Raw genomic sequence first — 11,552 nt, 5'->3', positions numbered from 1 at the left:
GCGATCAGACGGTTTTTCGGATGAAATTAACCGTGGAATTCACTAGTTAGGCAGCGAAGAAAATGTTACATAATTAAAAAAGGCAGACAGTTCCAAAGCCTTTTATTTTCACTAATCCTACAGCCGGGAGCTCCGCTTTTAGGCTTGGCTAAATCTATATTATATTTTTTACATAAACGGATTCAAGAATAAACATGTTTTGTATTGTATTGTAATTTGCTCTCCACTTTTTAACAGAAGGACAGCTCAACCAAGAGTTTCACTTTGATCTAACATGGTGGTTTGAATTTTTCCATTCAAGGAATGGCCATAGTTTTCTTTAGCCTCCTCAGCAGGTTCCAGAACCGGATGTCCCAGTCTCGTTCGATGCTGCAGGTTCTAATGGACAGGGGGCTTTTTTAAGCTCTGAATGGTTTGTAGGCAGGTGATCTTCATCGCAGATGTCACTGTCCATTGCCTACAAGGATCCTTTCTCTGTAGTTTTGGCAGCTTCTCTGTGGGGACATCAGAGCTTGATGAAACAGGTGGAATTTTGTGTCGACAACACAGCAAGGGGTTGAGGTATTGTTGTCCGGTACTTCAAGAGATTTGAACACGATGGTGCTACTCCTTCATCTGTCCATGTCAGCAGCTTGGCATTCTCTTGCCTTTACTGCCTGCCACATGGCCTGATTTTCCAATTCAGTTGATGATGCCCTCTCCCGATTTGACTTTCAGAGGTTCCATCAGCTAACTCCTCAGGCCTCACCAACAGCTTTTCCAGTGCCTCCTTCACTTCTGGACTTGCTGCCGGTAGTTCAACTCAAAAGCGCCAATTCTGGCAAATGGTTTGGCTCCTTCTACCCACCGTGTCTATAATTCAGCTTGACGCCAATTTATAGACTTTTGCATCCTGGATGGTTATACTACTGAAAATGGCTCCCAGATGCCTACAAAATAATGAGCAAACTTTGTTGCCTTTCTCACCTCGCTGATCATTTGCATCACTTATCGATAAAGGTTTACCTTACAGCTGTATGCTCTCTACACAGTGATTATGGCTTTTCCAATAAAGCACCACCAAGGCTTAAATCCTCCACAGCGTCAACCAGTAACAGCTAACAGAATGTGTGTTGTTCATCGTTCCCTGAACCTGCAAGACCAAGATCGTAACATGCTTTGGGCTGCCTGTTGTTTGGGTTTCTTTGGCTTTCTGTGGGCTGGGGAGTTTACTGTCAACTTTAGCTTTCATCCTTCCATACATCTAACTGTTCTGGACTTGCAAGTTGATGAAGAATTAAATCCTTCCAGCCTTCGCATTCACATTAAAAGTTCCAAAACCGACCCTTTTCAACAGGTTTGTTTTGTTCATCTGGGCCATGTTTGGACCTCTCTTTGCCCAATCACTGCAATCATGGCTTATAAATGTCCTTCCTCTGGGGTCCACACAGGGTACTCCCTTCACTGACAGGGCTGGTCATCCTTTTTCTCAATCCCAGTTGTTACCATTCAGTTAACATTACAAGCAGAAGGTATTCCCAGAGAGTTCTCTGGCCACAGTTCCCACATTGAGGCCGCCAGGACAGCCGTTCAAAGCAGTATTCTCTGTCACTTAATCAAAATATGGACTAGTGATGCTTACCACCTTTATGTAAGAACCCCAAAGGACTCAATCCTTAATGTGTCCCAAAGACTGCTGCAGTAACAGGTATTGTTGTGGCAGACCACCGCTGTCTCTCACTCTCTTGGGTGCTCTGGGATTTGGCAGCTCAGGGCTCCGGCTTCCCCAACAATGAGCCCCCCCTTTCAGGGGTCAAGATTAACGGTAGCTAACTAGCCCTAGACCAGTAAAAGATCCATTTTGGCTAGTGGATTTTGCACTTAACTACAGCTGCAGCTATTTTGGCCAGTGAAATTTCTGAGTAACGGAGGTTTGACGGTAGATAAATAAAATGAAAATAGATCATTTCAAATACATCATAAAAGGAAATTAATTTTTTTGATGAAATCTAACAGAATTGCTGTTAGAGATGGACAGAAGGGTATATCAATGAGGTGAAGGCTTTGTGGGATGTGAAAGGTTTGAGTATGCGAGAAAAACCCAGTTTGATCTCACAGTTAAAGTGCATCAAACTGAATGATAACTAAGATGGAGAGGCTAGTGCGAAGAAGAAGAACGGGGGTTGCAAATAATTGTTCTTTCATGAGAGGACAATGGCAGGTCAAGTCTCAATTTTGGTCGGACAATACCAATATTTGGTCAGACTTTTATTTTTAGAATGTTTGATTGCAATCACGTTGGCAAATAAAGACAGTGAAGTTGGTTGCTTTTCTCAATGATGATGGTCATAGAGTGGCAAGCAATGAGGAGAAGGAGGTACTTCAGAAGATGAGAGCAGTCTTTGGAAGTGAGGAAAGGGTTGAGGTTCCTGGTTTGAAGGCTCAGGATAGGAGGAAAGTGAACAGAGAAGTGAAGGTTGTGGATGGGCTGATGCTCAATCTTGTGAAGAACAGGAGGCCAGAGATAAATAGGCTTTTGCATACTGGATTGTATGTAGTCACCGAGAGTTTGGGGCTGATGGGGAAGAAGAAAGGTAACAAGTTTAAGAAAAAGAAACCCAGGTAATAAAGGAAGATCGAGGACAGCTTTGTGGAATGGCAGCAGGATTTGCCAAGGGGTGAGGAGATGAAGAAGGGAACTGTGCTTGTGAGGAAAGTGATTGATCAGTTGAATAGGAGGTGTCAGGTTGTAGAAAAGGGGAAAGTAGTGTTGAGGTTATTGTTGAAGAGGAAGATTCAGTCTGGCAGCACACGATGAGGCACATCAAGGACACTTGTTGGTTGGACGAGGTGAGGGACAGAGAAGGCATCATTGGATGGGTTTGAAGGTGTACTGGCTGGGATCTTCATCAGAAGTACCTTGTGAAGTGGGCTGATGTGTGGAATAAGGAGGTTCCGGATGAGGTGAGGGTGTCAGAGGATGGGAATGTGGAGATCTGGTGAGATAGGTGCATCAAGACAACACAAGATGAAACATAATCACCCAGATGTTATTGGTGGTAGATTGAGCCGCTTAGGAGTGGAAGTCTGTTATTTCTTGGCGCCTTGGGATAGGAGTGTGGTGAGTTAAGAGGATGAAACAATCACCAACAACTTACCTCTTGCAAAAAAGATTGTGCTGTTATTTGTTGGTTGTTTGGGTGTGGTGTGTGATTGATTGGAAGGGTTTTTTTGGAAGAACCTTGGGATTCTAAGGGCGCGTTCGATTGACCCTATTCCGGAATAAGAATACACGGAGTGATGATTAAAACGGTATGTTTGGCACGTTTCGAAGCTGCAAGGATGATTAAAATATGTTTAAAATCAAGGCTGTTGCCTAACAGGAGCCCGGTAGCCTGGGGCTCCCAAAGAATAGCTCTGGGCTCCTTAATTTTTCACAGCAACGCCTTTCACTTCATATGTTGGGCTCCTAAGTTCTCAGCGTTTAGCTCTGAGGGCCCCTTTAAAATTTTCTTAGGCAGCAGCTTTGAAAATAGCATTTCAGCAAATGTTTGACAATTTTAATGCGAATCTCCGCAAAAACGAAGGATTTCAGACTTGTATTCCATGTATTCCTATTCCGGAATACGGTCAATCGAACGCACCCTAAATGTGTTGGGAGGGATTTCAGCATCCGCAGTCATTGGGACCACCCCAACCCTCCACAAGACACTTACTCTATAAGCCTCAAGTCTGGGGCCAAGGCTTAGCAGTGTTTACGCCTGCAGAGTGAATACCATCTCCTCACGGGTTGTTCTGTTCACCGGCAGAAAGTCAAGTATTACGATACCGCTCAAAGGTAAGTTGACAGTCTCGACTTGATCCTCCAAACTCAATTCTTGCGTCACAAAGTTAGAGACATTGGTGTTTCGAGATGCATAAACTCGAAAAGAACTCAAGAAAGCGATTTGTGTCTTGGAGAAATGAACAATTCCGCTAAGGGAGCCTTTGTTTGCAATATTGATGTTAACTCTAAGCAAGCAAAAAAAGTATTATCTTAATTATCCTTCTGCATGTAGAATAAAAACATTCCAATCTTATTTGTTCACTTGTTCTGAAAAAACACACAAGTTTCCAATGCGTTCCATCTGGGCCGGGCACAAACCCGGGCACTAGCAAAATGACCACAGACATGTAATTTATCAGAGTAATAAGGAGACTTGTTCGAAAGTCGGCACTGTAATCTAAACAAACTGGAATTCCGAATACAGTACCGTGTCTTTCCCATAATGACAAAAGCTGAAACTTCATCATATAAAAGACGATTGGTCAATTACATGTATAGTCTGATTCATTTGCTATCCGTCTTAGCTTTGAAATATTCTCTAATGATTTTGTAAATAGTTAAATTGAAATAAAATGTAATCGAAAGTCAAAGCATTGCATGACATCCGCTTGAGGGTAACTTTGTCCACAAGTGAAATTTGCATTTGTCAACGAAACCAAAACTTGAAACATTTACATTCCCATAATGCAACTGCCTTACAAGACGACTTCAAAAACAACAACCAATATGTTCAAAACAGCCTAACTTCATTTTAAAAAAAAAATTGTGATTTACCAATAATGACCAATAATGCGATTGGGGCAGCGCACGAAGCCTGCAACTATTGCCTTGCGAGCTGGTAGCCAGAGAAAGCTGGGGTACAATCCTCTCTTGACTTTACCCAAAATTTGCATGTTTTCATTTTAACCCAAGTGTTGGTTCTGAGATAAAAAGGACGAGTGCTTGTCATCCATCGTAACTTTAAATTCAACTGAGTTCGGGGCAACAACAGGCTTCTCTTTCTTTTTATTTAGCTACAGTAGAAAAACACAAACTCATAAATTTGAGATCGCTTGCTCATGGCATTATATTTTCTTTGCTTAAAATCAATGATCAATAATGCTTATAATTATTATTGGGGTAAAGAAAGCTTCAGGTTTTAAGTGTTAAGTCAAGCAAGCATGTTCAAGTCGATTGTGAAGAGAGCCGTTTTGTAAAATGATCACAACAGATTATATTCATTGATCCTTTGAGGAAAGGAATGACAGAAACTGTGCATATTTCGTCGCACTTGATATCTGACTCGCTTTTTCAATGCATTTACAACACACAAGTCCACTTTGCTTGTCTAATTTATTTCTCAAGAAATCAGTCAAGCATTAGGCTCATTATTTTTCTTGACACACAAGTTGCAAAACTTGACTCGAGACTCAATTCTCTAAATTTTTGAGGATCGAGAATCGAGTCAAGTTTTGCGCGACTTGCAAGTGACTGTCAACTTACCTTTGCGGGGTACTGTATTATCATCATCATCATCATCATCTTTATTATTATTATCATCATCATTATTATTATTATTATTATTATTGTTATTATTACTCACATGTATCTCTGAAATAGGACATTTCTTTGTTTTGTGATTGAATTCTCCATGTTTATGTACTCCATAGCTTCATTTTTGGACCCTTCCAGTTCATCTTTTTCTTTTTCAACAGCTTTCACTCTGTTGAGCTGAAATCAGTAACACAGAGGCAAATTGCTTGAAGACCAAGAAATATCTCTACATGTACTTCATGTAGGACTGAATATTAAGTTCTCACAAAGCAAATGCCAAAGCCATTCTGTAAGTGACTGTTTAATGTGGTTTTTCAGTGAGTGATTAACCCATCGACTCAGCAGGGGTTCCCCACTGACGAGTAAAATTGTCTGGCGTTAGACAGAGTAAAATACTCTGGCGTTAGACAGAGTAAAATACTAAGTCTGGCCGGTTAAGGCAAGTTTGGACATCAAAGGGTTAAGCTGTAGTGTGATAGTACATGTATTTTCATGTGTGGAGTGCACTTTAAGAGAGATACCTTTTCTCCTCTGGCTTCATTTAAGGTTTCAACGTCATTAGCTAACTGCTCAATTGGCTCCTTGAAGCGGCTTGATCCAATGATGTCCTCTAAATATTCCAGCATGCCTTCTTCATGTTCTGATTGTGCTTTAGGTTTCATCATGGAAATCTGTTCTACTTCACCCTGAAAGAAATTTAAATTTTACATTAATAAAATTAATTGCTTTTATAATATTGCCTCTTCCCTGTACCTCCTACATGTACCTCCCCCACCAAAAAAACCCAACCTACATGTAGCAATAGCAGAGACAAATTCTCAAAATTACATGCGTGAATATCAAAGAAGTAAAAATCATAGCACTCTTCTAATTATTCACCATTTTCCTTGGAATAATAAATCAATTTGTATCATATCTGCTTGAAAATGTTAAACAAGAAACTGTTCTCTACAATGTCTTTACCTACTTTTGAGTATAATACTGTGATGCTGAAGGACCTACAGCTGTAGCTGTGGACTGAGGGGGAAGCACCAAAAAATGCCACTGTGCTAGAGACCTGATGTGGCTTATTGCAACTTTACATGTATCTTAGAGCTGTATTGTGATAGGAAAGACATTTAGAGCTAATATCTGGGGTGATAATGACCTCCATCACTGCATAATTGGACAAGCATTTACTAATTCATTCAAAGAGGGCAAAAGAATGCATGTATGACTTAAGCTGATACACTGTGAGCCTCTTGAAGATTATAGAACCCCCTTTGGCTTGTTCACCTTGCATCCAGCTGCTAACACAACTCACTTGCAAAATTAGAAACCTATTGTGATCCAAGTCAATGCCACAGTCTTTAAGAAGTCTGGCCACCTCTTTGAATGGAACTTTACGGCCATTAACGTGATAGTCAGAGCTGTTGTCTTTCCGAGCTGTGCGAGAAACCACAAATTCACTCCCTGGCACAACTTTAAATTCGTCTCCTTCCTGCACAGAGAAAAAAAATGAAGATGAATCACCACTCCAGAAATGTTACAAGATAAATGTGTAGTGAAAATCTAAGGGAATAAGTATCAGAGGGCCAGGTTTTCTCACATTTCAATATTATTTAGATCTTATATTTTTAAAAATACAACCACACTTTTGAATTCAAGGAACATGTTTTGACGTTTCAAACAACACCATTAGTCATAGTGAGTGTAACATTAAAATTAACAAGATAATCCGTATACACGTATAACTATGATTATGAAAATTCTCAACATCGGATAATGCATTTCGCATGCTCTGATTGGTTCACTCAATCTCGGTTATCAGCTCATATACTACCTTAGTTTGACCTTATATGGTAAAGGATTGCTAAGCTTAAAACATTTTCGCTGGAAAGCGAAATTTCTCTCTGAATAAAGCCAAACATGAAGAAAAACTTTTTTGTAGAAACTTTAGATCAATTCCGACGTTTAGAAGTACGCGAAAATGGAAGATATGTTTTTGTGATGAGCCTACGTCTGTCTGACTACAAGGTATTACACTCAACATCAAATCTTCATCAAGTTTTTTTGATTTCACTCGGATTTTCTCTCTTTTTTCACTCGTATTTTAATACTTCCAAATTTTTGGAGTTTAATTAAACTATTTTTCCATTCGCACTTGTAATGTTGGATATGAGACTGGTTATAGCCAACTCATATGCAACGCGCACTCATGGAATAATTGTTAAATATAACTACTATATACTATATAAACATCATCATCAGACATAGTGAGTATAACATTAAAATGTTTACAAGATAATACGTATATATATATATATACATATATAGATTAAATGTTTGTTACAAGTAGGTAAAATTCAAACTATGCAACAATATTATAGAAACACAACTGACATAATGATAAAGCTTAAAAGTGTAATGCTAAACTTACATGATCGACTTGTTTGTTGAGTTCAGGTTTCAACCTCTCCTTGATTTTGAGTTACATACATACATACATACATACTTTATTTAAGGTATCATAAACAAATAAATACAAGTAATACCCTAAAAAGGAAGTTTAAGAGGTTAACCCTATGTAAATAAACTTCCAAGTTGATAGAAAGAGGTAGCATTATCAATAACTTTGAAGCAAGAAAAAAAAATTCTCATATCTTCAAGCAAATTAGTTTGTGATGTTTTTTTGCAAAAAAAAATTAATTATTGATAATGCTACCTCTTTGTATCAACTCAAAATCAAGGAGAGCTTTCAGTATTGCAAGGTCATGCAAGGTCATGCAAGGTCGCAAGGTCCTTCCTCACTGGAAAATTAGAACCAATTGCATAAGTGACCAGCTCCCAACATTAGTGGCCTCATAGCTCAGTTGGTTAGAGCGTGGCACCGGTATCGCGAGGTTACAGGTTCAAACCCTGTTGAAGTCCTGAATTTTTCAGGCTTCTCTACGCAATTGCTAAAATTGCGTCCATAACTGCGAGGATCATAGCTTTACTTGAATAGTTAATTTGCTGCAGTTGAGCATTTTCCCTTGTTTTGAATATCTGTGGCTTTTACAAAAAATTGTCAGATAGGAAAATTCACATGAACCTGGTGAGATCGAAGACTCCATTTTGAAAACCCTCAAACTTAAACCCAGACTTCCACAAAAAACCACCGGGACACACCTAAAAAATATGGGATACTCAAGCTCCAACGCCATGCGATTGCTCAACACGGTGTGCATTTAATTGTAGGGGATTTCCCAATGGGCAACCAAGCATTTACCAGGGCAACCAAATTTACGGGTTTAGTTGCCCGGCATTTGAACCAGGTCAAGATGGAATGTTTTTAAATTTCGAGCACTGACACTGGCTTTCCTTTCATCGTTGCTTAATTAAGCAGTGTCCATAACTGCAATAAGTTAAACAACTCGACACACTATAGAATTCTATCAAAACCAGAATTTAGGCTCTTTGATAAAGTTCTTGAACTCTTAAACACAAAAAGCAGTCTTACAGTCCTACTGATCTACCTAAAGTGCTATTATCAGGGCTGCTGCCTTAGAAAATTTTAAAGGGGCCCTCAGAGCTAAACGCTGAGAACTTAGGAGCCCAACATATGAAGTGAAAGGTGTTGCTGTGAACAATTAAGGCGCCCAGAGCTATTCTTTGGGAGTCCCAGGCTACCGGGCTCCTGTTAGGCAACAGCCTTGATTATGATAAAAAAAACACTGCCTTTTTTTTTTTAGATTTTGAAAGTGTGTTTGCTTAACAAACAACTGGCAAAAATTTAACTTTAAGCTTTGATTTTAATCCAAAGGCTGATTACTTTGAGTGTAAGATTTTGATTTGGAAATAGGGAAAAGCGACATCATTTACCCACTAGATGTAGCTTAAATTTCAATGTGTAATTGCAGCTTATTATATATGCAAAACATATGTTCAAAAGTCTGAAAGCCCAAAACTTCTGTGCTGCACATTAATTCAGCCACATACACACCATAGGGGGTTTTGATTAGCTTTTTGGTAAGCGGCTGGTTTTGTGAAGTAGGCGGCTGTGGCAAGAAAGAAGCACCTTCTCCCTAGGGGGTCTGGGAGCATGCTCCCCCATAATATTTTGAAATCTAGGAACTCGGATATGGCATTTCCAGCAATCTGGGCATCAACATCAATCACAAATATTTACTAACACGAAGCTACACATGGCCAAGTTGTTGAAATACAACAAAATATCGCCTCCAGCTGCACGCTTTGTAGTTGTCTTCCATTTTTAATAAACAACACGTGGAAAACTAGAATGACGTAGTGAGTGAATGCGGTAATGCATCGTTTGGACAAAGACTTCGGATGTTTACGATAACAAAAAATTTTAATTAATGCACTTCAAAATATCGAGCATATGAACATAAGGTGAAGGAAATCTAATCCCAACATCCCTTGCAAGATAAACATGAAGTCACGATCTCCGGTTACTAAACTTCCAGTTTGTAATATGAACGTAGCAAATGTGATCAAGGCAACATTTGGCACTAGTCTTTCTCCTCTATTCATCCAACATGGCGGACTGCAAAAATCGCGTTGGCGAGTGGCAAAGGAGAGTGCAAATAACTAGGAATTCATAGAAAATATCCAACGTCCAAAAAAGAGCAGAACATACAGCAAAAGGTTTCTTGATATTCTGGTTGTTTTATGGACTTATAATAAATTAAATGGATTGAAGTGAAACGGTGAGAACCGTGTAATTTAAGCTTCTCAAAAAAGTAGGCGGCAATGACTTAGGGAGTAGTCGGCGGAATTTGCCGGTTGCCGGCTTCTAATGAACCCTCCACACAATGCATTCTTAAAAGCAGCGATTCTTTGACATCCCTTTCTCCTCAATCCAACTCTATCGAGACTTTAAAGTTAGTTATGGCAGACCATTAAACACAAAAATTCCAGTAAAATCAACAGCTGTCTTTTTGAAAAGAAGGCTTAAAACTTGGGTCACTTAGTGTTTACAGCTGTAGTCAACATACATGTAGTTGTGAAATCCAAAGGAAAAGAACAATTCATTTTTTGGTCATAGTAACACTTTAACAAGTGAATGAGGTTCCCTGAAGCAGATAGACAAAATGGAGGTCAAGGAACAAACAGCTTTCAATTCTGAGAGGACAATATAGCAATAACAAAAGTGCAATGAAAATTGTCATGAAAAATACAGACCTCCAACCCAGCTAAGGGAACAATGTTGTCAAAGGTTCAAATCCTGGCCTGTTGTAGCTTCTAGCCTGTTTCTGGCCCCCTAGTTACCACTTTGATTACAATGAAGAGTTGTTTCCGATCCCTTGCTACAAAACGTAAAACCGTACACTTCTTACAGTAATTTTAAAAAAGGCCTGCAAACGGACGTAACAACAGTGGGGCGCCCTATTTGTGAACCGACTCTTCCTCCAATTTTAATTAACCCCCCTTTGGCTGAGATTCGTTGGACGGGAGAGGAAGCTTCTAGATCTTCCACAGGCAGCCTCCGTCAAATAAGCTTATATGCACGCAAAAACTAGCTATAGCCACGCGACTTACCAAATCGATGATTTTCTGAAAGTGTACCGAAACGGTGCAGCTTTGAACGTTCTGGTGATTTTCAGAATTGTGTATCAACTGAGCGACTTTCTTCGTCCGAATCATTTTTGATCGGTAGCCAAAAACAAACAACATAGCATCAATGACATTCGATTTCCCGCTTCCATTTGGACCAACAATCGATGAAAAGTTCTGAGGGCAAAAACACAAAACAAAAAAAAGCAGGCATAATATTAAGAGGAGAAAGTCAATACAAGTAAGACGAAGCTTAAGTCATATTTAACCTAAGAACAGGGTTAAGTTAACATTGCATTTGCAAGATGAGTTCCAGGACGATCTGACAGTTGCTTCGATTACCTTATGAAATGGCCCTAGTTCCTGGATTCCTGCGTAGGACTTGAAGTTTTCATTGACTATCTTTGTAATCATTAGTCGGCTTGTATTATTTTCCGTGGTAGTTGTTTCTATGTCCATCTTTTCCTGAGTTTCTTTTGCTTGTTCGTTGGGGACAGCATCTTCCGCCATTTTGTACTTTGTTTTTGGCGCCAAATACTTTTCCCATGGTGCTGTTCGCTGAACCCAACATCAAAGTAACGCAACTCTTTGTTAGGGAGTACAGTACCTGATAACGTTTTCTTTTACATTTTAGACCATTTTAATCACCCTTACCATTTACCAAAAAATTTCGAAA

The 11,552-nt window shown here is 39.4% G+C and overlaps 1 protein-coding gene across 1 annotated transcript in view; it reads right to left on the bottom strand.

Annotated features, from left to right (window-relative positions):
* LOC138029037 (structural maintenance of chromosomes protein 4-like) overlaps positions 1-11,399 on the bottom strand; it is a 79,229-nt gene extending 67,830 nt beyond the window's left edge. Inside the window, exons 1-5 of the mRNA XM_068876706.1 lie at positions 11,219-11,399; positions 10,862-11,053; positions 6,642-6,818; positions 5,860-6,024; positions 5,388-5,515 (exon numbers count right to left, since the gene is read on the bottom strand). Of these exons, the coding sequence (XP_068732807.1) occupies positions 5,388-5,515; positions 5,860-6,024; positions 6,642-6,818; positions 10,862-11,053; positions 11,219-11,386 (830 nt within the window). The 5' untranslated portion in view covers positions 11,387-11,399. The remainder of the gene's footprint in view (positions 1-5,387; positions 5,516-5,859; positions 6,025-6,641; positions 6,819-10,861; positions 11,054-11,218) is intronic.
* Between the last annotated feature and the right edge of the window lie 153 nt (positions 11,400-11,552).

This window comes from Montipora capricornis, chromosome 13 (genome assembly GCF_036669925.1).
Source record: "Montipora capricornis isolate CH-2021 chromosome 13, ASM3666992v2, whole genome shotgun sequence".
NCBI classification, from domain to species: domain Eukaryota; kingdom Metazoa; phylum Cnidaria; class Anthozoa; order Scleractinia; family Acroporidae; genus Montipora; species Montipora capricornis.
Note: the sequence above shows the minus strand (reverse complement) of the source record. Positions and strands in the feature narration are given on the sequence as shown.